Here is a 27,622-nt window from a genome sequence, read left to right on the forward strand (position 1 = left end):
TTTTACACAAGACCAGAGACTGAGCGACTTCACTTTCACTTTTCACTTTCATGCACTGGAGAAGGAAATGGCAACCTGCTCCAGTGTTCTTGCCTGGAGAATCCCAGGGATGGGGGAGCAGGCTGAGTTTATTGTGGGCTGCCGTCTATGGGGTCGCACAGAGTTGGACACGACTGAAGTGACTTAGCAGTAGCAGAGCTTCTCAAAAGCAGGGGATAGGACTTCACCTTCTTTCCTTCACATTTTACACTGTAAAATGGCATATAGTATGTGACCGCAAAACTGAGTTAATGAATTAATAAATAATTATAAGTGATAAGCCTCCAAACTGTAAAAACTTAGGTCTCAAGAATGGTTATGGGGCAAATATTCAAGTCCATTCTGGCGCATGAAAATATAAAGTCACTTTCTCTCACCATAACATCACCAATGCTCAATGCTCAATGACACCACCCTTATGGCAAAAAGCAAAGAGGAACTAAAGAGCCTCTTGATGAAAGTGAAAGAGGAGAGTGAAAAAGCTGGCTTAAAACTCAACATTCAAAAATCGAAGATCATGGCATTGGGTCCCATCACTTCACGGCAAACAGATGGGGAAACAATGGAATAGTGACAGACTTTATTTTCTTGGGCTCCAAAATCACTGCAGATGGTGACTGCAGCCATGAAATTAAAAGACGCTTGCTCCTTGGAAGAAAAGCTGTAACCACCTAGACAGTATATTAAAGAGCAGGGACATTACTTTGCTGACAAAGGACTGTATAGTCAAAGCTATGTGTTTTTTTTTTCCAGTAGTCAGGTATGGATGTGAGAGTTGGACCATAAAGAAGACTGAGCACCGAAGAACTGATGCTTTTGAACTGTGGTGTTGGAGAAGACTCTTAAAGAGTCCCTGGGACTGCAAGGAGATCAAACCAGTCCATTCTAAAGGAAATCAGTCCTGAATATTCATTGCAAGGACTGATGCTGAAGCTATACAATACTTCGGCCACTTGATGCAAAGAACGGACTCACTGGAAAAACCTCTGATGCTTGGAAAGATAGAAGACAGGAGAAGGGGACAACAGAGGACGAGATGGTTGGATGGCATCAGTGACTCAATGGACATGAGTTTGAGCCAGCTCTGGGAGTTGGTGATGGACAGGGAGTCGTGTGTGCTTCAGTCCATGGATTCGCAGAGTTGGACATGACTGAGTGACTAAACAACAACAACAATGCTCAAAGCCAATCCTGCAAAATACAGACCAACAAGTTCTCATGAGATTCTCTAAATATCCTTTCCATTAGAGGGCAATGTTAATGGTGGAGGGCAAGGCTATTTGTCAATAGGTTTTGTATCATATGATATGAAACTTATACATGCATGCTAAGAGACAAACACTTGAAAATTCTGACCAGCTAGCTATGTTACATATATTGTCATAACAGAGCATGTAGGCAGGTCTTGAAAACTGCCTTGACCTGACAAGAGATCGATTTTTTTGGATAATTGGTCGGTCAGTCAGTTGGTCAGTTTGCCTGTCTGCCTCTCAAAAATGTCCTTTAAAAGCTCTATTCAAAGTGTCCTGTACCCGCTGAAGAAGCGACAGCAGCTGCGGTCATTGATCACGCTAAGTTCACTTCAACATCAGCGTTCTGGTAATCACGTGGGAAGAAACTGAAGAGAAGAGGCCGGCAGTGTGATTGGCCAAGGGGGATTTAAACCAATGTAAATCCAGTTTCCATCAACTCCAGGAGGTTTAAACAAATGTGAGCCAGCGTGGGTAATGCAGAGACTTCACATAGAATCCAAAGTTCTGGCCTCCCTTAGAAAACTAGAAGGTACAGTACCACTGAGCGGCACTTGACCATGACCACACCTCAGTCTGCCACACTTGCCATCACTGCCCGTCCCGTGCTCAGCCCTGAGGCTGTGAGGTGCTGCCAGCTACCAGCTTGTTTGCACTTACCTGGCACACTTCAGTCATTTTTGCTGCCTGCCTGGATTCTCTAAGCTTCCAAGTTTTGGTCAGAAACTTGCTGGAAGGCTACTGTGATCGTTTGAGATCACAGGGGTGAGGGCCTAGATTACTAAAATAGTCTTTGAAATTATCTAGTTCCCTCCGATGGATCCTACTGATGAAAATGATATCAATGAATAACACATCACTCTAAGAATGTCATCGCCCTTCTCAAAGAAAGTCTCAGTGATGCCCAATCAACCACAGCCAGGGTAGCAAAGGTTTCCCATAAAGAGCCAGAGAGTCAATATTTTAGACTTTGTGAGCCATAGGGTCTCTGGGACTACTCTGTTGTAGCCGTACATGCGACTGAACGGCAGTGCAATGCTGCGTTCTAAGAAACGTATTTCCAAAAGCTGGCTGTGAGGTGGATTTGGCCCACAGGCAGTAGCTTGCTGATGCTTGAACTATAGTATGCTGCTGTCGTTTAGTCCCTAAGTTGTGTCCAACTCTTTTGCAACCCCAAGGACTGATGTCTGTCAGGCTTCTCTGTCCATGGAATTCTCACATCAAGAATACTGGAGTGGGTTGCCATTTCCTTCTCCAGGGATCAAACCTGCATCCTCTGCACTGGCAGGTGGATTCTTTATCACTGAGCCACCAGGGAAGCCAGAACTACAGTATAGGATCCAGAAAATTCCTTACTCTGGCACTCAACGCTCCCCCTGTTTTAAATGTAGTTTACTGGTCTATTTTACCTTTTCAGACCCAGATCTAGTTTAATACTATCCTTGGGCAAATCACTTAACCCTTTAGAGCCTCAATTTCCTCATCTGTTAAAAGTGGAAATAGGGACTTCCTTGGAGGGCCAGTGGTTAAGACTCGGGGCTTCCATTGCAGGGGGTGCAGTTTTGATCCCTGGTTGGGAAACTAAGATCTAGCAAGACAAAAAAAAATTTTTTTTTAAATGGAAGTAGTATCACACCTAAAGAGCACAACTGCTATGAAAACTGAAGAAACATATTACCTATGATTCCTTATCAAGCATCCTTCCCTTCCCTTCACTCCATGTGTTCCTGTCCTGGTCAAACTTCTCACTCTTCTTTGTACCAAGGCTCTTCTCTTCCCTGCATCTTGCTCTGACTGTTCCCTCAATGACTTTTTTACTCACTTCCATGTGTTCAAATTCTTCCCATTCTTCTAGTCCCAGCTTAAGTGCCAGCGTCATGAAAGCTTCCTTCATCTCTCTTAGTCAGAAGTAATTGCTCTTTTCTCAAGCAAAGGGGCACTTTGCCCCTCTCTTAAGGCACTTAGGAACTTTTCCTCTTAGGACTGTAGAGGTGTCTTATTTCCCTTCAACTACTGGAACCACTTGAAGACAGTCATTACGCCTTCTGCATATCTGAGTGTCCTCCCTGATCCCACACTCAGCAGTGCCAGGTACCAGTCAGTTGTTAGCAAATGTCTAAGTGACAAATGACTTGCACTGACAGATTTTACCCCCTTCCTTAAACAAGCCTGTTTAGTAAATACCCAGAAGTTGTAGAAAAATTATTTTCTGCATTTAGCTTTGGGGAAAAAAATAACACATAAAAGCATTTAAAAATCTAGCTCCAGTAAATGTAGCTGGTTGAGTCCTACATACGGAAAAGGAAAGGATGCTCAAGGCCACCCAAATGTGCTAAATATTTATACATATCAGATTATGTACACATTCCAGGATTCCTGAAAGTATCCACACTGCTTTGTCCCCAGGGAGACTGAGGCTCCGTGAGGTTATACAACTTTTCCCAAGTCTGGAATCTGCCTCTCTCACTTACGAGGTAAGAACTTTTTTGCATTCAGTCAAAGAACTGGTTAGACAATTTCTAACTTCCCCAGCTCCACTGTTCATGGACTTATTTTTGGTCCTGGCCTAGATCTTGGTTCTATTTTTGTTTCTTGTCTAAATATTTACTCTAGACTATCACACACAGTTGCTCATGATTACTCATAGGAGAATACCTAGACTTGATTTCAAAGATTACATCTCACACCCTCAAAAAAAAAAAAAAATCTGAAATATAGGGAGAAAAACATACAAACAAGTTAGAGAAAGAAAAGAACTACTTTGAATTTACAAATGCCTTAGTAAAATTGATTTTTGAAAACCTTTTCTTCCTTTTTGTTATAATGTATCTCTAGAGACTTATCGAGGGCCCCAGTAAATTTCAGTTGCTGTCAAAGTTTACTGGGGAAAGATGTGAATATGAGACAGGGCGGTGACATGTGTCCTCTGACAGTCCTGCTCTGTCTTAATTCCATAGAAATAATTCACAACCTTGGATAGTTGGGGAGGGAATTCTGCTTCTACTCCTTGGTTGCAGAGGAAATTCTGCTTCCATGTAGAAAGCGCCAAGAAAATATTATTCCCATCCTAAATGAAAAGATCTGAATAATGGACAATTTCACACTTTTTCTTTAACCCATCAGACAGCTGGGATCATACAGCAGTTGAGGGAACTGCATTCCAAAGAGTGATATGTCTTTCCATTCAAAGGCTCAGATTCTCCATACTACAGCCTCCTTTTCTGGGAGATCTTAAAACTGGGCATACTTTGGAGTTTCTACAGGCTAGATGTGTAGAAACATCTTCATTCAGCTTCATTCCTGCAGCTGAATGAAACCAACTCAGAACCCAGACTTCTGTGAGACTGAAGAAGATGTCTTTATTCTTTTGACATCTCATTTTTCATTGGTTCACAATGTACAAGGCAGAATATACTGAAATCATCCTGAACTTTATAATAACAGATGTGCCTTCATTTTTAACCATAGGGATTGGGCATACTAGCCAACCAAAAGTAAGTGAGATACAGGAGGTGGGGTAGAGTTTTAGGCTGTTTCGTACTCCATGTCACTAATGGAATAACCAATGACTTAGAGGAGCGTTTTCAAACTGTCTTCCAAAATACCTTAAAACTCAGCAAAGGTGCCTCAGGAAAAGAAGGAAGAGTTAAGGATTCTCTTAACCCCAGCATCTGCAAGACTGCTTCAACCAGAAAAGTTAAATTTTATATGTTTAATATATTGAGGTTCCATGAATGTTTTCATTTGTATAAAAAAAAAGCTCTTAAAAAAAAAAAAGTTGGAAAACCCTAATGTATGGAACTCAGTGGAACCCACTGAATCTCCTGGGAGAAGGAGAAAAAAACAACCTTCTTGTCCAGGACAATGAGAGCCAAGAGAAGTCTTCTTAAAGAACTGTCCAGGGATCTCTGGGAGATAAAGAGCTGATTAAGAAGATAAAGCCTCTCAGAAGAATGATTCTTCTGACAGCCATAGTCACCAGATTCCAGCTTTGGGGCTTTAATAAAATATCAAAGCTTTAAAAATCACAAGACAGCCAGTTCTGCACTCTCCCCTGCTTGATACTTTCCAGAAATGTCCTAAGCCTGGAAGAACAACAGCCTCTGACAAAGACTCACAGACAGGCATTGTGGGGACAGATTCAGAGGAGCTGAAATGTGGGAAAATTAAGTGCCCATGGCAGCATCTACTTACTTCCCTGTAATAAAGACATTACATTTCATTATGATTCATTTTCTTTGTGTTTTTGTGCTGGAAATTTTAACTGAGCTTCCTGATTTCGGCCCTATTCTACTTTTCAATTTCTGTTCACTTCCTTTGCTCTTAATACCTTAGACTGGAGATGAAATGAATCCAATAGATTATACCCTAAGATTCCTTCCAATTTAATTGACTGCAATTAACATTTTCTTTGGGTCATCTGTACTTTTCTGTTTCCTTTCTTTCCCATTACAAATAACTGTCTGAATTGTAATAAGACTGTCAGCCTATTAACCTCTGAATAACTCTTATGTATAAGCCTAGGTTATATTTTTAATTTAAAAAGTCACATAGGTAACTCACTGGTGTCTGGACACAACTGATCTCAAATCATAGCTTAGGTTGAAATCTACACTGTAAAGAGTGGGGTTAATTTCAGTACTTAAAAATGAGTAAATGTTCTGGAAAAGGCAAAACCATGGAGACAATAAAAAGATGAGTGGCTGTGGGGCAAAAAGGAGATCTGAATAGTCAATAGCGCAGTGAAAAATACTCTGTATGATGTCAGATGTTATAATAGATTATATTACTACACAATTTGTCAAAACTCAGAAAATGGACACTACCAGTGAACCCTAAGGTAAAAACTATGGACTCTGGGTAGTTATGGTGTGTCAATACATTCCTCTTTGGTTAAAAAAAAAAATTATCATTATGATGAGTGACGTTGATAATGGAGGAGGCTATGCATGTGTGGGAGGGATTGGGGGCAGGAGGAGAAGGGGACGACAGAGGATGAGATGGCTGGATGGCATCGCTGACTCAATGGACGTGAGTCTCAGTGAACTCCGGGAGTTGGTGATGGACAGGGAGGCCTGGTGTGCTGCGATTCATGGGGTCGCAAAGAGTCGGACATGACTGAGTGACTGATCTGATCTGATTTGATGCATGTGTGGGGACAGGAGGATATATGGGAAATCTCTGTAGGAAATCCACCTATCTCTCAGTTTTGTTGTAAACCTAGAACTGCTCCAAAAGAATGAAAAAAACAAAACAAAAAACCAGGTAGATGGCTCCCACAAATTACCATTTTGTTTTAAAGACTTATTGGTGTGATTTGTTAGAAATTCTCTAAATGATGATGAATTCATTTCAGCAAGTAGAAAACAGATAATCTGGTTATATTAGCAGGGCATACTTGTTAATAGCTCATTCAACTCTTGTAATGTTCACAATGGGACTGAGGAAGTGATGCAGGATTACAGGGGTACAGTTTTACTTACAGTGCCGCTAGCTTCAAAGAGGAAGCTCTGTTATCCATCCAGGATGGTGTGACCTAGAAACATTAACCACTGCATGACCCACACCATCTACACATCCTCACTGAAGATTTTCAAAGTCAATGGCTTTGGGAACATGGGTGGATGAAGACAAAGAAAAGAGAGGCATTACAGGAACATAGTTCATGAAATTGAAATGCATGTTGGTAAAAGCATGAAATCTGACCAGCTGTAATGTAAACCTGTTTAAAGAAGACTTAATATCACTCATCACTAAAGAGGTCAAAATAGTCTGGAAAGGGAACACAGCAGGCTCTGAGCGCCAGTATGTGTAGTAATGAGTGTCTGAGTCAGTGTGCTGCCGTGAATAACACCCAGGAAGACAGGATAATAAAAGCTAAAGATCCAAACAACTATGTCACCAGGCTTATGCTAAACTTCAAAAACATGTGAACCAGAATCTACCAAGTATGAGAGCTCTTCATTCTGGTGGCTATTCTGAAATACACAGAAGAACATGATCAGCAAAGGAACGTGAGAAAAACATTCCCTTGTCTGTGGCCTCGTAAATTCCAGCCTGGACCTCTTTGAAGGGTGGATAAGGTTTTTGTGGGATGGAAAAGGTATTGGCACCTACTGAAGATCATACTTCTAAATAAATGTCTTGCCAGTCTGGCTTCCCAAGGTGGGTTAGCCTTTTACCAGTCATTATTAGGGACACCTTCTTCTATAAGTAAAGTGCTATTATAATAAAGTGCTACTTTTATGGTTTCCCTTTAGGAGGAAAAAAAAACAAGAGACACTGTATAAGAAGCTGCAGAGATGAAATACCAACAGATTATTCATTCCCCTGCCATGATCTCCTTGCAGCCTTGAACTAAGTAGCGTCAGGTCAAGGAGCAAAGAATACTATTCAAAGAGACTTTGGGGAAGCCTGGGAGTGGCTTGATTGCTTAAGAAAGTTCAGTTGCACATAGTTTCTGGTACTTTAGATGGAGAAGGTTGAGGGCAACATCCGGGTATTTTCCTCATTAGGCTTCCCTGAAGCACAGACGGTGTTAACATCATAGGGGTTGTTTTTAATGTGCTTTTAGGTGTTGCTATGTCAGGTTACCCTTCTAACCACTGCCTAGTAGCCTGGACATGAGAAGGAAGATATGGGCACTCTGTGGGATTTCTCTACATCTTTTGATACTCAAGTGTCCATAGGTACTGTCCTCAGTTCATTGAGCCAGGACATTTCTCCACATGGGGGGCTAGGACGGGGAGGAGAGAGCAAAGGTTCAGCTTGGGTTCTAAATAAGTAAGTGCAATTGGGGAGATCCACGCAGGGGATGTAGGAACTGCTCTTATTTCTACCTGCCTTGAGAACACTCCATGAAGTGTGTTTCTGAATTCTTGATAAAACTACTACACAGAGATAATAGTTATGAAAGCCAAGGAAATAAAGTCACTCTTCATTGTCAGTAGAGAACCAAAAATACAATATATGTATAACTGAAGCACACTCCACCTGAAACTAACATGATATTGTAAATCAACTATACTTCAATAAAGAAAACCTACAATATTTGGCAAAACTAATACAATTATGTAAAGTTTAAAAATAAAATAAAATTAAAAAAAAAAAAGAAAACCTATAACACAAAGATTAAACTCATCATCTCCTCAATGTAAACAGACATTTCTCCCTCACTGCAGCAGCTGATGGAAACATCATGAACTCGTCTATGTGGAATGTTTCCAAAGGGTAAGAAAATAAAACTCCAAGAAGACAGCCATAGACAATATGAAATAATGAAAATAAGTGAAAGTGAAGTCGCTCAGTCATGTCCGACTCTTTGCGACCCCATGGACTGTATGTAGCCTGCCAGGCTCCTCTGTCCATGGGATTTTCCAGGCAAGAATACTGGAGTGGGCTGCCATTTCCTTCTCCAGGGGATCTTCCCAACCCAGGGATCGAACCCGGGTCTCCCACATTGTAGGCAGACGCTTTTAGCGTCTAAGCCACCAGAGAACTAGGAACTCATATGAAATAATGGGTAGCCTCAAAATCATTTATCTCAGGCAGGCTAACAGGGCTACAGACTTGGGATAGGCGCACACTCTTCTATGCTTATTCCCTCTTCAGAGTCTGACCCTTGACCTTGACTAACCCTTCTATCCCCAGGGCCCCCAGGCCAGTCTCACTAGCAGCCATGGTAAGACAGACCAGCCGGAAAGTAAGGCAGGTCTTAGACTTAAAAGACAGCTCCTTACACATCAGAATCACCTCTCAGTGATTCCATGATAAATTAGCCCATCACTTCCACTTCCTACATTTGACAACTTTCTCTACCTCATTCCTAAGATATTTTTCTATTTACAATGAAGGAAGTCCTCCTAGACACCGCATTTCACCAGCTACACAATCAGTCACTTGATAGCTTTTGTGGGTTATCACTAGTAGTGCCCAAACACACTTTGACTTCAAATGATTAATTGCAGAACAAAGGCCGCTTCCGTTTGCCGAGTGTCTCCCACAAGACACAGGGGAGTGGAAGTAGGGAGGTCCTGGACTTGCAATGGAATGCAATGATCAGTTAAAGCCAATCACTCTGCACTTGGTAGACGAAACACCCTGAGCCGCCTGGGCGATTTAGGTGCAGAGTGAAAGGTAACAGCATTGTGTTTCCTTGTTCAGGGAGAGGCGTCTGGGAGACAGCTTGGAAACTCAAGCCGGCCCTGGGACATAAATCTGCAAGTTTAATTGCAATGCACTGCTAGTCCTTGGAAGACATTTCCAATCCTGATAATGAAGACATGCACGTGCTTGTAGATGTCCCCTCCTCCTTTGGTTTTGAAACCTTTACCACCAACCAAGTCTCACCAAAAACTGGAACTGATCAGAGCCTGTTTGCAGGGTGACTAAAACAAAAAGGGGAGGAAGCAGGGGAGATTGGGTGGAGCAGGCAGTCTTTCTGGCGCCCCTCAAATTATACTACCCAGGCAGCCCCCCATTCCATCCATTCTCTGCCCAAGGCAGGAGCTGTCAGGAGTCCCACAGATAAGCAATTTAGAAATATTCTAGCTGAATGAAGGAGACTTACTTTGGGTTTCCATTGCTGTCTGCCAAGCTAGGGAAATAGAGTGTGGACAGATGCTCTCAAAGGTTCTTATGTGAGCTCTAAAGAGGTTTGAGGCTTGGCACAGCCATGAATCCTAAAGATCTTCACTTCCTTTTTTTTCCCCTAGTTTTTTTTTTTTTTTTTTTAAGACAAATTGAAAGTAATACAGTCAAGAACAGAGAAAGTGATTGTTTTACCCCGATAACTAGTCTTTCTTGTTTTGAACATGTCTATCCTCTTTAACCAAGCTATAAAGATTTTAGACACTTGAGCAAAAGCAACCCATAAGGGATATGTTTGGGGAATTCTACCACCTAAGTCTAAATAAATAAGATCTCTCATCTATCAGCAGTCGACAGCAAATTTGTAATCAATTTCAACATGCCAAACGAAAACACAATGATTGTTTATTTGTTCAACAAATATTAACTGAGCACTCACTATATATGAGTGAATAGAAGATGCCAGAGAGAGAACAAATACGTATGGAGGCATTGCTCTTGTCTTCAGTGTGTGCTAGTCACCCAGTCGTGTCCAACTCTGAGACCCCATGGACTGTAGCCTGCCAGGCTCTTCTGTCCACGCAATTCTCCAGGCAAGAATACTGGAGTGGATTGCCATTCCCTTCTCCATTGTCTTCTAGGGCTTATGATTTATTTGAGGGGAAAATGTCTATAACAAAATGAATGGAAAAGAAATCACTAATTCCCAAATTAAAGAGACAGTAACCATCTCTTTCCTCCCTCCCAAATTTTGGAGGAAAGATAGCTCACAGAGATCAGAGAAAGCTTCATGAAGGAGGCATTACATGATCACCAGGTTAAATTCTTTCAGAATAGGAAGCTTCAGAGCACTTAAGAAGGAATAGATATTTTAAAAGTATGTGCTTAAGTCAAGCTGATTAAGTGATGCACATTTATGTTAGGGGATTGGTTGAACATAGTGAGACTCCCTGGGAATATGAACTTCTTCCTCCCATCTCCAAAGCTGATCTGATAGATTTCATCAGGGGATGAAGCCAAGGCATGTACTGAAGCAACCAAACACAAAGTGTGTTCTTGCTCGTCCTCTCTATGAGGAGCTTTCTAAAATGGCAAGTCCTTAGGTTCTACCCTCCTGGGATTCTGATTTGGTAGATCTGACAAAGCTCTCCAGGTGATTTAGAAGACCTCCCAAATTTGGAAGTGACTGATATCCAGCATTCCCATACAGGCTTCTGAATCTCTTCTACAACTTTTGCAGAGGGTGGCCCTTTTGATGGCTAACCATCTTCCCAAAGTGCCCCCTAGCCCCCTCATTTTTCTTAGGAATTTACTTCCTCCTCCACACACCCTGCCCAGGATCCTTAATGCTCACTCAGCATCATTTTGTACTATGTTGGCAAGTCCTTTCTCTATCAATAAACAATTATCAGGCTCTGCACTGGAGATGTTGGAGAAGGCAATGGCACCCCACTCCAGTACTTTGCCTGGAAAATCCCATGGATGGAGGACCCTGGTAGGCTGCGGTCCGTGGGGTCACTAAGAGTCGGACACGACTGAGCGACTTCCCTTTCACTTTTTACTTTCATGCATTGGAGAAGGAAATGGCAACCCACTCCAGTGTTCTTGCCTGGAGAATCCCAGGGACAGGGGAGCCTGGTGGCTGCTGTCTGTGGGATCACACAGAGTCGGACACGACTGAAGTGACTTAGCAGCAGCAGCACTGGAGACGTACCATAGAAGATATGACAAGGAACGGGCTTATATCCTAAAGGTGGAAAAAGACATGTAAAGTGCCACAATAACAAGTTGGAATGAATTAAGTGCTAAAACATAGTAAGAAAAATATGCTATCTGAGAGCAGAGGAAGATGTAATTCTTTTATTTAGGGGAGAGGTTTTGGAGGTAGCCCTTAAAGGAGGACTGCTTTGATCAGCAAGAAATAACTGGGAACAATGCAATTTAAAGAAAGTACACAATGAGAAAACAGGGCAAGGATGTGCAGATGTGAGAAACAGAGTCAAGGTCCTGAGTGAGGCAGATGAGGATATGGGAAACGAGGCTGGAAAATAGGCTAAGGTAAGTTTTTGGATGCTCATGCTCTAAGTTGGGAGAAATATGGAATTATTGAAAGAGCTCAAGCTTTAGTTGTCACATAAGACCTAGGTTCTTATCCCCATCCTGTACCTTAGGAGTGAAACTGTGATGCTGGCAATTCATTTACTCTCTCCTCTGCTTAGCTGTACGACAGTAATACACCTTTTCAGGGCTGTTGTAAGGCTCTCAGAGTTAATACATATAAGAACCAATCATGGCTGATTTTCTTCCTTTTATTTCAGAACAGAATACGCTTAAATAGGAGTATGTTTAAGGAAACAGATGAGAAGTCAACATTGTTTATCAGCTATACCCCAATATAAAAAGTTAAAAATATATATGTTACAGCCAAGTATAAATAAAAAGAAATAGATATGGTCTAACTTCTGTTTTAAAAAGATAACTGGATACAATATTAAGCGCCAGTGAAGAGGAAATAGAAAAACTACAGGCAGAGAGAAGAGTCAGAGGATGTAGCAGTAATCCAGGGAGACATAAGGTCCTGAACTAGGGCAAAGTCACTGAGAAAACAGGGTGGAAAAGAAGCCGCTAAGGAAGCGAAGCTGAGAAGTTTGCAATGGGTGGAAAGTGAATCTTGTGGCATTAATATGATTCCAGTTTCCAGCCTGCCACTGAACTAGTAGGAGGAGGAGAGGGAAATGAATTTGTTCCCTAACCAAAGAAAATTAGGGAGCCTCAGAGGAGTAGGCATACTGAGGTGCAGATGAAGGCTGGGCAGCCTGTGGGAATGCTCAGTGTGAAGTAGGAGATTTGAGTCCAATTAAGAGGTTGGTTCTGGGTAGGAGGACTGGGCAAAGAGGTGATCAATGAAGTTGTGAGAATTATTGGGATTAACTAGGGACAGAGTACAAAGAAGAAAAGAGGAACCGAGATCCGAACCCAGGGGAAGATCCACAGAAGAAAAATAGGAGCTGATGAAGGAGATAGAAGAAACGAGCATCAATGTCAAAAGCTAGTAGTGGCAAGAAGTCAGCTGCTTGGTTCCGCAAATGGGAAAGGTGGCCAAGTCTGCCAATGGTTTCAACATTCATTTCTCCTGCTCTCTTTAGTAACAGAAATCAGGGCTTCCCGGGTGGTTCAGACAGTAAAGAATGTGCCTGCAATGTGGGAGACCTGGGTTCGATCCCTGGGTTGGGAAGATTCCCTGGAGAAGGAAATGGCTACCCACTCCAGTATTCTTGTGTGGAGAATTCCATGGACAGAGAAGCCTGGTGGGCTACAGTCCATGGGGTCACAAAGAGTCAGCCATGACTGCGTGACTAACACTCATCAGTCTTTAGCTGGGCCCTGGCTCCTAGAAAAACCTGCATTACCTGGTCTCCCTTGCATAGAGCTGTGAGACTAAGTTCTGCCTAGTGAAATCTGTGTACCTTTCAGGCCACACCCTTTAAAGGAAAGGGTGTGCCGGGCCCTTTCCACTGACAGGAACTCAGAGCTGGTGGACATCATATGAGCCGTCTTTGGCCTTGTGAATAAGGACCACGCCTAATGATGGCGGTCACAAAAGTAAAGGAATCTGGATCCAGATTTCTAAACAATTTACACTCAGACTGTTATGCAAAAGTAAAATTTACTTTGGTCTTTGTTATGGCAGCAGAGGCTTCATCCTTACTGACACAGAAAGGAGTGAGTGTTATGGAAAAGAAAGTAAGGAAATGGATATAAACTCTTCTTTTAAGAAGCTGGAAGGAACAGGAAATATTTAATTTCCAGAGGAAAGAGGATCAAAAGAGGTGTTTTAGTTTTTGAGAATCAATGATCCCATAATTTTTACCATTTAAAAATCTACTATCTCCTCTCCTTATTCATGACATATTTTTAACTTTGCACAGTTGGTTTTAATGTTTTAGCTTGGGAAATAAGCAGGTTTAATTCTTTGTGATTAGGATAATCACACATTCTGTTTATAAGTGAACTCGTTGGGACATATGCTGCTGCTGCTGCTGCTGCTAAGTCACTACAGTTGTGTCTGACTCCAAGACGCTATAGACTGTAGCCCACATTTCCTGTTTCTGTGTTTGTAAAGAACCGTTCACACACGTGACTTAGGAAAATTCAAAGTTATGCCAATCAACTAGGGGGTGATTATTTGTATTATTAAAGGGGTCCTTTAAAATATGAAGTTTCTTAGCAGTTGTGTATATGTGTTCAGTCACTTAGTCGTGTCTGCCTGTACGACCCAATGACCCCCTGTAGCCTGCCAGGCTCCTCTGTACATGGAATTTTCTAGGCAAGAATATTGGAGTGGGTTGCCATTTCCTTCTCCAGGAGATCTTCCCAACCCAGGGATTGAACCCGGGTCTCCTGCATTGCAGGCAGATTCTTTATCACTGCGTCACCTGGGAAGCCCCTTTATAGCAGTTAAGTGTATATAAATCATTTAACCACATAACAGAGGGCTGGGGAAAAGCAAGTTAACTTGTTAGACATTACTGTAATGATCATGATTCAATAAATAAAAATTTTAGCTTATGGAACTTTTTCCAGGAATAACTATCATATAAAGAGAGGAATTCTTATGATGTCTACACTGCAATCAACAGCTTCTTTGTGGGTTGAGTGATGGCCACTCTAAGTCCCCAGCTCCTGGTCCTAAAGTGACCTGAACAGTGGGGGCCCTGAGAACAGCTCTGGGATAACCCCACAACAGCTCTGAACCATCTGCTGTCAAGGGTATGGCAGTTGCATAATTAACCATAATTGCTGCAACTAGTACACTTAAAACAAAAACTCTGTTGTTATTTAGCTGAACTTAAAACACCCCAACTAACAGTCCATTCCCCCCTGGTGTAAATTATAGTTATGTATATAACAAAATGTCTTATTTGCATTTCATATAAAATTTACCAAACTCCTTATTCACTCATTACTCAGCCATTATGGGTTTTTAAATGGTACTTTCAAAGTTTGCCTTGGCTCAGGGTTGAATTATTTGTCAAGACTTTATTCCTGGAGTCATGACTCCCCTGGGACTTCTTTACCTTTTGCAAATTCATAGCTCATTTTGTGGATAGCAGTGGTTTGTGGCCTCTATGTATGCATGTGTGGGCATATGTGGGGAGCAGTCTTAACATATCCTAGAGAGTGGGAAATTTCATAAGGAAGAGTTGTATATGCCAGAGTAATTAAACAGGAAAAAAGCAAAAAAGCAGAAAGTGAGTAAAGAATAGTCAATGGAGATAGCAGCAAAAATTAAGTTACCTCCTTGCCACTACGCATATGGTTCAAATAACCCATTGATTTAATAAGTGGAAGAAATGTGTGTTACAAAAATTCATTGAATGTTTGCATGTCAAGAGACACAAATGCAAAAGGGAACACATGTATACCTGTGGCAGATTCATTTTGATATTTGGCAAAACTAATACAGTTATGTAAAGTTTAAAAATAAAAAAAAATAAAATAAAATAAATAAATAAATAAATAAATAAAGAAAAAAAAAAAAGTGAATGAAAAAGTAAAATTGAACCAAAGCTGCTTCTGAGAATAAAAATCTTGATGAACTTTCATAAACCAGCAAATGTAATGTTGGATGCAGATAAGCAGAGGAAAATTTTGTGTGTGTGTACTTTTAATGAAAAAAATGTGGTCTTCAAGACCAACCTTAGTATTTTAGGGGAGGAACAAAGGGTATGAGCCAAAGTAGCTGTTGACAGTTACTAAGGCCAAGAGGACAGTGGAAATTCTGCCTGTCTCCAAAGCTCTCCCCAACTCACCACCAGACCTTGGCTTGAAATGTATTTTGGTCTAGTCCCCTGTGAGCTCAGGAACAAAGGTAAGGGACATTATCTCAGAAAGAAAATGCACAGTTTCTCAGAATATTACAAAAAGATAGTTTCTTGATTCATAGAGATTTCAAACCAGAAAAGATCTTAGTAAGCATTTAGTTCCTGCCTCATCCCAATATATACCTTTTACAAATGTGATATTTGGGTCCCCCAGGCAATAAATGACTGGCCCAAGATCATAAAGCAGACTAATCACATAAAAATGCTGGTTTTCAACTCTCTATCCATAAGTCATCTTTTATACTATGGAGCACTGCCAGTACTCAGGAAGGGTAGCAGAGCCTGGTACAATTCACTAGAGGGTAAGTTCTAGTACTTGGGCGGCATGAGGACTGGGTGGGTCACAGACTGAGGTCTAGGGAGCAGGGCACTCTGAATTTGTGTCCAGTCTTAGAAGCTTGCCATTTTGGCCTAATAATGGCTTTCATGACAAGCAAAGTTTAATGCCGTTATAGGACTTCCCTGGTGGCTCAGACGGTCAAGTGTCTGTCTACAACGAGGGAGACCTGGGTTCAATCCCTGGGTTGGGAAGATCCCCTGGAGAAGGAAATGGCAATCCACTCCTGGAAAATCCCATGGACAGAGGAGCCTGGTAGGCTACAGTCCATGGGGTCAAAAAGAGTGGGACACGACTGAGTGACTTCACTTTCATACCATCATAATAGTAGCTTGCTCTTCCACCAACAGAGTAAATCTACAGGTAAACCATACCCCCAGTTAAGTACTGTCTCTTCTACTAAAATACCGAATTGTGTCCTGACATCAGCTTAATAATAGGGTTTATCATTCATTTGTAAGGCACAAGCATATTGAATGTTTCAATCAGTCGTCTGTGTGTTTAGACATTGTTCTGGGTCTCATGAAGAGTCTTGTTACCCTGCAATGGAGTTGCATCATTCAGTTTTACATCAAACTAATGTGCATTCAAGGAGACCACGTTAAGCAGAATAAGAAGCAAATATTGTCTGTCACCTAAAATCGACTTCAAGTGGCCTAAAGTCGTTTTCAAAATTTCCATTTCATTTGGAAGTGAGTTTGTCCCTTTGAAAACACTATTATTGATCCTTAGGTTTTCCCAGTGATTTTGGGGATTCTAGTTGGCCTTCAAACACATCTGAAAATGAAGCAGGATGAAGTTATTGGATCCCAAACTATAGTTTTTTCCCCTAATAATTACAAGCTATCAAGTTTTCATTTGGTTACGAACTTAATTTTTGAGGATGTTTTCATATTATGTTATGCTGAAAGTGAAAGTATAAGTTGCTCAGTCATATCCGACTCTTTGTGGCCCCATGAACTGCAGCCTGCCAGGCTTCTCTGTCCATGGGATTCTCTGGGCAAGAATATTGGAGTGGGTTGCCATTTCCTTCTCCAGGGGATCTCCCTGACTCAGGGAGTGAACCTGGGTCTCCTGCATTGTAGGCAGAATCTTTTACTGTCTAAGCCACCAGGGAAGCCCCCTGACATTTACTGTTGTTAGGATTTATTGGATTTCTGGGAAAAGTACTACAAAAATGATAACATCAAACATCATTAAATATAATACTAGAGCAATCATATTTTTTCCCATCATTAAAGCAGGCATATTATTTCTCATTTGATTATAATAGAAGAATTTGAGTTAGTTCTCTTATTTCACCATAATGAATGTGATGTCAATAGTTTGAAAGCTAAAACCCTTAGCAGATATAGAGAACAACTGAAAAATCCCTCATTTCACGAGAAAACTCCAGATTATTATCAAGTTTGTTTTAAACTGGATGAGCAATAATACATATAATGTGCTAAGGTTTCTTAATAAAATGATTTTTGTAAACAAGCTGCTTCCACAAATATTTTATGAGCCATCAGAGATGTTGTTTTAGGTTGGAAACCTTGGTGATCCATCTCACAAAGCACGGCTGGAATGAAGAAACCCCTGAAACTGCTAAATGAGATCTGGAAAGGGTCCCGGGAAGTCATGACCCTTTAAAGGTGTTGGTTTACAGAGTGTGAAGTGGGCAATTCACCAGCTATACCCAGGAAGCAGCACAGCAAGTGCCCATCACTAGGAGGACAGGTCATTCTGAAGGGCAGTTGGAACCACCACAGGCTCAGAGTGAGTGTGGTCTAACTTCTGTGATAGGGAAAAACTCCATTTGGAACATGGTTCAGTATTTCAATAGCAGTTTATTCAAATGAAAAGCGATTCATTACCCTCTCTGCTGGTTTTCTGGGACTATTTTCAGGGCTCCAACGAAAAGGATAAATTCACTAAGGGCTACGATTAAAATCTAAGATGTAAAATCTCAAGCAAAAGCATGACATTCAGGGCCCACTAAGGAATTCCCTGGCCTTCGGGTGTGGACGTGGAAAGCTGACTGGCCTGCTGCTACCTCGTTAGAGACAGAAGAACTTGCCTCTGCCACTTTTCTCTGAGGCTCACAAAACACAGAATGCATTCCGCAGAAGCTTATTTTAGCTTAAAGGGCTAAACAAGAGATTGCAGGATGAGAACGCTGGGTTGGATGTCAAGATTTTTAGGATTTTTTTCATGCTGTTATCAACAATCTATTTGCTTAACAATGTCACTTAACTGTTTTCTGCTTTCACTCTATAATGGATATACTCGGTTTAATTCCCATGTTCCAAAAGAGGTATGGTGGGAAGAAGACATGTTGATACATTTTTAAAGCTCTGTGACTTCCTTAGAAAGCAAACATATGAAAAAATTCCTGGGGAAAATATTTATAGATTTAGTAAAACTGAGTCAAGAAATCTTTACATTATGAGTCCTTTAAGGTAGCTTTATAAGGTAAAGTATATTAGTGTACTGTGTGTGTGTGTCTGTATGTGTATAGCTATATTATATATACCTTTTCTCTGATTCCAAAGTAAAGAACAAAAGTACTGAAATTTGGACTTTAGGGTCTCAATGTTTAGTGAGATATAGATGCTACAATTAAACCACTTCCCTTCATTTGTTGAATTTTTGTCTCCAACTTCACTTTGAATGACACTCTCATACATCTGTTCTGCAGGAGTAGTAGCAAGACCTGTTTGAAGTTTAAATCCATGACACCCTTTGTAGAACAGTGGCAACCTGATCAAAACACTGATCAAGCAGAAATGCTTTTTTTTTCCCTGATCAACAGGGCCAAATGCAGTCTTTCTCTAAGGAGAACGAACACACACACTCTCCCTATATTCAGTGCTGAGGTTTTCCTCCTACCCCCAACTAATAAAATCAGGAGGCTGCAATGAGGCGAGCGGCACGCAGTTTGATGTCCTCAGCAGGATGCGGGGAGTCAGAAGTGGCGCTGTAAATCCAGAGCGGGGCTTCCACACCGTGTTAAGTGTGGCCCGACTCTCAGAGACTTCCCTTTGATGCAAGTTCAGTATATTAATGGGAAAAGCATTCACTTTTATTTGTCTGTACTGTCTGCAACAGCAAGGCTGCCTCATTTAGCTTGGGCCGACATGAAAATACACAGAGAAGCAATCTGTTGCAAATTAGCACAGCTCCCCTTTCATTTACTAGCTAGTAATTGGAAGGGGTTAAGAAAGTGTAACTTATCAGATCACGTGAGAGTATCTGCCTGTGTGGACAGCAAGCCCTCCCACCCCCACATTTCCTTATAAACTCTCAATAATCCTTCCCTAACGTCCACTTGATCTGAAAGGCAATACTGACACGGGTGAGATGTACACGCTTCGTTAGGGTTGAGAAGGTGGTTTCCTGGACTCCCAGTGTTAATCAGTCTATTAGAACCTTACCTTTCTTTAGATATGTTTTTACTCTCCCGTTTCCAGATAGTCTTGAAGTCACTGCAGAACTCGTACCACACCATAAACACGTAGTTGGGTGTGATCTCCTTCTCACCAGACTTTGGCTTCATCCCAAAATATCCTACTGTTGTTTCAAAACTGCAAATGTAGAGGAATAACAAACTATGAGGTGGAGGGTGAGAAGCTGTCAATGCCAAAACCCATTAGGAGAGAAGACACTCAGAACTCCTCGCCGCCCCCCCTACCCCCCATATCTTTTCTAGCTCAGAAGCCCAGGCTTAGCAGTCACGGTGGCTTATGCTAAGCCTAAGTATTGAAGACAATTTTCTAAGAAATTCAACATGATTGGGGATACTCTTGGACACATCTTATCTGCATAAAATCAGCATGAATAGTTTCAGGGTGTACATAGGTAAAAACTTGGGGTTTGTTCTTCATCTCAAATCCATGTCATTTACCCACTCTTTGGGTTCTGCTGAAGGATTACATAGAACACTGATGCCATGTTGGTTCTGTAATACTACCAGTGGACAGTGAGAGAGCCTGCAGGGAATTCCCAATCTGTTGAGTGCTTCATGGACGATAAAGAGACTGTTTTATCCTTATTCTGGCATTTGCTGGTTTTGTAGTCTTGGGTCAATCATTCAACACTTGACTCTCAATTTTCTCGAGAGTAAAATAAGAGACTTCGACTATATGATCTTCAAGAAGGCTACATTTTAAAGCTTATCATGATATAAGAATACAAACCACCAACGTACAAAAATACATATAATTGAGGATGTAGCAAGGATTGGAGGAAAAACCATTTTTGGTCTTAAAAATGATCTCTAATCTGGGTTGGAAAAGAACCCAGGTTTTATAAGGGTGATTCCCAGATATCACTAAGAAACTTCTGCCCAACCCCATGGAGGCTTGTTCCCAGATGGCCACCCAGGCCCCCCAGGCAGCCCTTCTAGGAGCCACCGGCTTTGCAGCGATTTATAGCTCTGCACTCGGTCCTTCCCCCAACCCACTCCAAGCCCCACAAGCTCATTTGCCATGAGCAAGAACACTTAAATAAATGGCCCCCTTTTCTAGGGTGTTGGAAACTAATCAAAGCAAGAATGACTGGCCAGGGTTTATTACTCAATGCTCTATCATCTGTTCAGACACAGTGTTTTGTTTTTTTTTTTCTTGTGGCCATCCCGAATACGGAGTTTCTAATGGAACTCTATTCAACAACGACTGTAAAACCCTGAAGCCCCGTTACTATTATGGAGCATACTTTCATCTCGTTCTCAGTTATTGGGCAATATGTATCTCATAAGATTTTATCACATTTCACAGATGAACTGTTAATTGATTCCATGGCTATGATTAGGCGAGATCCAAGCTGGAACTGCAGCTCTGAGTCCCATAAATTCTTTGTGCTTCTGTAAATAATAAATCTGTTTTTAATGCAAATTAAAACTACTGGTCAGGGAATTTTGGCTCTCAGTTATTAAAAGACTAGAAGTGCATAGGTGGAGAAAGGCAATAACTGCAGTAATTTCTTAAGGGACTCTCTTATAATTCCAAATACACATATTTCGGAGCAAAACCAGAAAGGAGCAATGTCCGCTTTTGCTCAGACATGATTCCTAATTCTACGGCAGTCAAAACAGTGATAAAACCCAATGTACACTCTACAGCATATACTTTTATTTCATTCAAAATGTAAACTACATCAATTGTATTATAGCATGGAAATATGTACGGAGAGAGTTCTGCAACCTAAAGGAACAGTCCATGAATTTCTTATGGAGTCACAGGGCTTTAAAACTGGAAGGGATTTTGGGTCAGTCTGTCCAATGTTTCCATCTTACAGATGAGAAAACAGAGACCTAGAAAGACTGAATGACCTTATTCATTGGCAGAATTGGGTCTACAGAATCATATCTCAGTGAAATGCGTTTTCTGCTCTATCCAGCCTTCTGGTGTTCATACTGACACATGCATTTAAGAAATAAAACAGTCAAGTTTTAGTTTGTTTCCACTTTTGACACAGTTGCTGCCTGTATGACACATAACATGCATTACCCCCAGCAGAACACATCATTATTTTTCTCTCTTCCTTATGCGGACCTTCTACACAAACATATTTACTTGTGCACTGAAGAGAAAAGAGAAAGTCTTTCATGCTTAGTATTCAGAGGAACAAATTATCTTCCTACTTTTCCAGCAGGATATAGTGAAGAGCACAGAAACTCCAGTTACCACTGTGCTTTAACCCCAACTCTGGCATTCTTTGGAGTGTAGATGGCGAGATCAAGACACTGCAAGTATGATGCTGCTTCAGAGAATGACAGCATTGTTTGGTGGCTTATTACAGAGCTTGGGAAAAGCATTTCATCATCCTGTGGGCCTTGCTTTTCCTAGCTCTGAAATGAAGCTAACCATGTACCCTTACCACCTTTCCCCCGGGACGGGGGAGCCTGACTTGCTAACCCTCAAAGAGGATGAAAACTAAAGGAAAGAATGAATTTCAGCAGCTTTTCCCCTATGTGATTAAGAAAGCAAGTGAACCTCTTCAGAAGAACCAACGCAAACAGAGTTGCAGAGGATGGCCTGGCTTTGGCACTTGGCAAGTTTAACGAAGACGAAGCCACTCTGAGGGTGTGCCTTATTGGATTTCATCATGATCCCTTTGTTCCAGGAAAAGCCAAACGCTAGAATATGAACCCACAACTATCTGATAAGGTCTAGACTATTCCCTCCCGTCCCCAAACACAACTCTCTTCCTTTCAAACTCAATTCTGATTCACAGAAGACTGATTATTGAAAACCTTCTGTAATTTGTGCATGAAAACTGTTGCTATTTGACAACAATATTGGAATTTTCTTTTGTTTCTCAGCAGGTAACTAACATAGTTTTCAACTTTTAAAAGACAGGTTTCTAACTGTATATTAGGTTCTATAAAACCTCTCTACTCCACTCTCAATTGCTACCTGATTCTTTTTCTCTCTGCTGTAACTCCTTGTCTGATTTCCATCTTTTCTGACTCAGATAAACATTTTGAGAGTTCAGACAATGATTCTATCAAAGAGCCTGTAGCAAAGCTAATGGTTTTTCTTTTGCAGCATTGAGATGCCAGGGTGGAACATATCTGCTTATTGCCCCTCATGCATGCCTTCAGAAAATGCTGAGGAAAAGCAAATATTCCTTAGCCTCAGAGTAAATTGTTTCTCTTGAGAATACAACATAAGAATTTCCTAAATCTCACACGAATGTTGCAACACTGACCACCAACCTCCTTCAAGAGTGTAACCAAACAACTGTGGTTTCTACATTAAAGATGGGATCTAACATATTTCATGTATGACATGAAAGCTAGACTACCTTCACCACAAAGTCACGGAAAACGCTGACAACCAAAATTTATGACCCCCCTCAGCATAGCTAATGCACAGCAGCAACATCAGCCCCTCTCACAAGGGCCCCCTTTTCCTGGAGCGAGAATCTTGAAGAGGATTAGATATTTGACATCCACCTTGGAAAGTGAAATTTTGTTTGGCCTGATACCCATGTGCTCTTGTGAATGGTCTTTTTTTATGCTTGTGGGATATTTATATAACGCAGACACACCAGCTTGACATGCTGATGAAGGGAAGCTTAATACAGGGGTAACGTAAAATATATATAATACTTAGGGGATAAAGCCAATAAAGGGGCACAATCTAAAAATCTATAAACAGAACCATGTGATCATCTTAGTTGGTAAAATTATCATGCAAAGATGATAATCATGATTCAAGAACATGTCTGCACTTAGAAAATCGTGAGATTAGCCTTCACCTTGCCTTTATCTGCATTTTAATTTTATTGGCACTTAAGTGGGAAGAAGGGCAAGATGTCGGCATTTGTCAATGCAGAGCAGAAACAGCACTACTGACTGACTCTCAGAACTCTCAGAAATTGTGCTGAAACAGGAGGAAAAGGGTTCATTTCTAGAGCTTGTTCACTTGCATTTAGTGAACTCTTCTCCTCACACATTTGTAAAGTTCATTTTACCTTATATACTGTTTCCTGTCCTTATCTCTTATATAATTCTCTGGTACTTTTTAGAATGGGTCCCAGCAAAATTTATCTCAGTTTTTTCAGCTCTGAGTATAAGAAAGCCTAAGTGTATTCCCCCTCACCTTCCTAAGAGTGGGAGAGGGCCAAGCTGACTACTGCCGGTCAACTGCCAAAAAGAAAAACCACCGTAAAGCGAGGGGCTCTAAGACACCACAGCCGATCGTTACTGAGCTCTCACAGGTGAGGTGGAGAGTTTCACTTGGGTGCCTATTAAGAGAAACAAGCACACAGAAGAGGTCTGCAGTAGGTAGAGCTTGAATAGAAGACCTCTGAGGTCTCTTTCCCAACTGCTGGGGAGTTTTCTGGGCACAAAGAGAGATGAGTCCCTACTCTCCAGTTGCCCCCTGTTTACCACATCCTCCAGAACCTGAGGAGAAACGTACGTCTCTTAGGTACCTGTAATAATTGGTTTATCTAGTTGTACTACTAAGAAGGGTCCCGTTGTTCCCATCATCCATGGAGTCTTTAGGAGCAGAGTAACGGGGGAGAGGCAAACAGATGGAAATAGTGTCAGACCTCGTGAGGCAGGTGGGTCACTTCTGGAAGATTCCCTGATTCTCAAGGAAAACTATTCCCAAGGGCTATTCCTGGAGTTTTTCACTCCAGCTCTCCTTAGACTCCAACTGCTTCTGGACGCACAGTCTTCATGGGGCGGGGGGTGGGGGGGGCGGCAGGGAGGCAGTCGAAAGAATGGCTAATCATTCATTATGCTAAGTGAAATCACCCAGTCATAAAAGGAAAAGTTCTGTACGATTCCGCTTACATGAGGTACCTAGAGAAGTCAAAGTCACAGAGACAGGAAGTAGGATGGTAATTGCCAGGCTGAAAGAAGGAGAATGGGGGAGTTATGGTTTAATGAGTACAGAGTCTGCCCTTGGAGAAGATGAAAAAGTTCTGGAGAAGGCTGGTGTTGATGGTTGCATAGCAGTGTGAATGTTCTTGATAATAATAAAAAAAAGAATGGATGATCAAAGAGAGGCTCGAGGCCAGTCAGAGCTGCTCACCTTTTCTGTGCATTCTCCAAGTGACCTTCTTCCATTTTATGTTCCTTTTTGGCTGTGAAAGAGAATTAATTATGAATTAGAACAGCATTTTCTTCCATCATATATCCTTTGTGTAATCTGACTTCGATTACATCCAGTTATTATCAAAATAAGTCCAAATTCAGGGGTTGGCAGCCCCTGCGACATGTCCTGGTGATTGTACTCAATTCTCTATGTCCGCTGTCACTGCTTTCTTGTTAACAGCTATGGCTAATGGCGACCATAAATATAATGCATTTTTCTTTCTGGAATACTTTTGAAAGGGGTGATATTGTTAATTATGCTGAACAAAGGCTTAAAGTGGAATGATCTTGGCCAGATTGGAACATGTGGTCATCCAAGCTACAGCTGGCCTCTTTGTGACCCTTTGGCATGTGCTCAGCAACCCCACTCCCTCAAAACAACATAACTCAGTACCATTTGTAGCAGTTCTGCTCAAATTCAAAGGAATTCACCGGAAACATTGCATACGCTGTCTCTATACGCATGGTCTAAGGACGCCTATGGTCTCTTTTCTTAGAATAATGTTTTAAATGCATTGGAAAAAAATACTTATGATTACTAAAGAAATAAATGATACTGAGATCGAATTCTGAATTTACAGATTAAGAACTTTTGGGAAGGTCACATACATACTCCTATATTTAAAATGGACAACCAACAAAAAACTGTTGTATAGCACACAGAACTCCGCTCAATGTTATGTGCCAGCCTGGATGGAGGGGGTTTGTGGGAGAATGGATGTATGTATATGTATATGTATGGCTGAGTCCCTTCACTGTTCACCTGAAACTATCACATTGTTAACTGGCTATACCCCAGTACAAAATGTTCTTGGTGTTATAAAATAAAATAAAATAAAATAAAATAAAATGGATAACCAACAAAAACCTATTGTATTTATATATAAAAGAACCCATGTTCCGAAGGGCCACAGGGAAACTGGGAGGTTTCATTTTGGAGTGGCTCTTTTATATATTTTCTCTTTAATCAGAAGATAATACTGTCATATATGATAATACAACTCTTTTTTTTTTAATTTTTTTTATTTTTAAACTTTACATAACTGTATTAGTTTTGCCAAATATCAAAATGAATCCGCCACAGGTATACATGTGTTCCCCATCCTGAACCCTCCTCCCTCCCCATTCCATCCCTCTGGGTCATCCCAGTGCACCAGCACTTCAAATATGTCTAGAAAAATCATCAAGACAATCTCTACAAGCCTTAAGATTTCTTTCATTTAGATATGCCATACTCTTGGATTGGAAAAATTAATATTGTTAAATGGCCATACTACCCAAAGCAATCTACACATTTAATATCAGATCAGATCAGATCAGTCGCTCAGTCGTGTCCGACTCTTTGCGACCCCATGAATCACAGCACGCCAGGCCTCCCTGTCCATCACCAACTCCTGGAGTTCACTCAGACTCACGTCCATCAAGTCAGTGATGCCATCCAGCCATCTCATCCTCTGTCGTCCCCTTCTCCTCCTGCCCCCAATCCCTCCCAGCATCAGAGTCTTTTCCAATGAGTCAACTCTTCACATGAGGTGGCCAAAGTAATGGAGTTTCAGCTTTAGCATCATTCCTTCCAAAGAAATCCCAGGGCTGATCTCCTTCAGAATGGACTGGTTGGATCTCCTTGCAGTCCAAGGGACTCTCAAGAGTCTTCTCCAACACCACAATTCAAAACCATCAATTCTTCGGTGCTCAGCCTTCTTCACAGTCCAACTCTCACATCCATACATGACCACAGGAAAAACCATAGCCTTGACTAGATGAACCTTTGTTGGCAAAGTAATGTCTCTGCTTTTGAACATGCTATCTAGGTTGGTCATAACTTTCCTTCCAAGGAGTAAGCGTCTTTTAATTTCATGGCTGCAGTCACCATCTGCAGTGATTTTGGAGCCCAGAAAAATAAAGTCTGACACTGTTTCCACTGTTTCCCCATCTATTTCCCATGAAGTGGTGGGACCGGATGCCATGATCTTCGTTTTCTGAATGTTGAGCTTTAAGCCAACATTTTCACCCTCCACTTTCACTTTCATCAAGAGGCTTTTGAGTTCCTCTTCACTTTCTGCCATAAGGGTGGTGTCATCTGCATATCTAAGGTTATTGATATTTCTCCCGGCAATCTTGATTCGTTTTTGTTTCTTCCAGTCCATGGTCCCTATCAAATTTCCCATGACATTTTTCACAGAGCTAGAATAAATAATCTTAAAATTTATACAGGGGTCTTTAGACCCAGAATTGCCAAAGTAATCCTGAGGAAAAAGAACAAAGTGGGAGGCATAACGCTCCCAGACTTCAGTCACTACTACAAAGCTATGGTAATCGAAACAGCATGGTACTGGCACAAAAGCAGACATATCAATGGAACAGAATAGACAGGCTGAAATAAACCCATGTACCTATGGTCAATTAGTCTGTGACAAAGGGGGCAAGAGTATACAATGGACAGGAAGTCTCTTTAGCAAGTGGTGTTGGGAAAATTGGACAGCTGCATATAAATCAATGAAGTTAGAACACACCTTCACACCATGCACAAAAATAAACTCAAAATGGCTTAAAGACTTAAATATAAGACATGATACCATAAAATTCCTAGAAGAGAACACAGGCCAAACATTCTCTGCCATAAATTGTACCAGTGTTTTCTTAGGTCAGCCTCCCAAAGCAATAAAAATAAAAGCAAAAAGAAACAAATAGGACCTAATCTAACTGGCAAGCTTTTTTGCACAGCAAAGGAAACCATAAAGAAAATGAAAAGACAACCTATGAAATTGGAGAGAATGTTTGCAGAAGATGTGACCAACAAGAGCTTAATTTCCAAAATATACAAACAGTTCATTCAATTCAGCAACACAAAACAAGTAACCTAATTAAAAAAGTGAAGAAGACCTAAACGGACATTTCTACAAAGAAGACATACAGATGGCCAGCA

The 27,622-nt window shown here is 41.2% G+C and overlaps 1 protein-coding gene across 11 annotated transcripts in view; it reads right to left on the bottom strand.

The window, feature by feature from the left end:
* FMN1 (formin 1) overlaps positions 1 to 27,622 on the bottom strand; it is a 498,278-nt gene that overhangs the window by 18,247 nt on the left and 452,409 nt on the right. For all 11 annotated transcript variants that reach the window (XM_025295965.3, XM_044925241.2, XM_025295966.3 and 8 more), the window contains 2 exons: positions 24,635 to 24,686; positions 19,520 to 19,669 (listed from right to left, as the gene is read on the bottom strand). In XM_025295965.3, the coding sequence (XP_025151750.3) occupies positions 19,520 to 19,669; positions 24,635 to 24,686 (202 nt within the window). The remainder of the gene's footprint in view (positions 1 to 19,519; positions 19,670 to 24,634; positions 24,687 to 27,622) is intronic.

This window comes from Bubalus bubalis, chromosome 11 (assembly GCF_019923935.1).
Source record: "Bubalus bubalis isolate 160015118507 breed Murrah chromosome 11, NDDB_SH_1, whole genome shotgun sequence".
Lineage (NCBI taxonomy): Eukaryota > Metazoa > Chordata > Mammalia > Artiodactyla > Bovidae > Bubalus > Bubalus bubalis.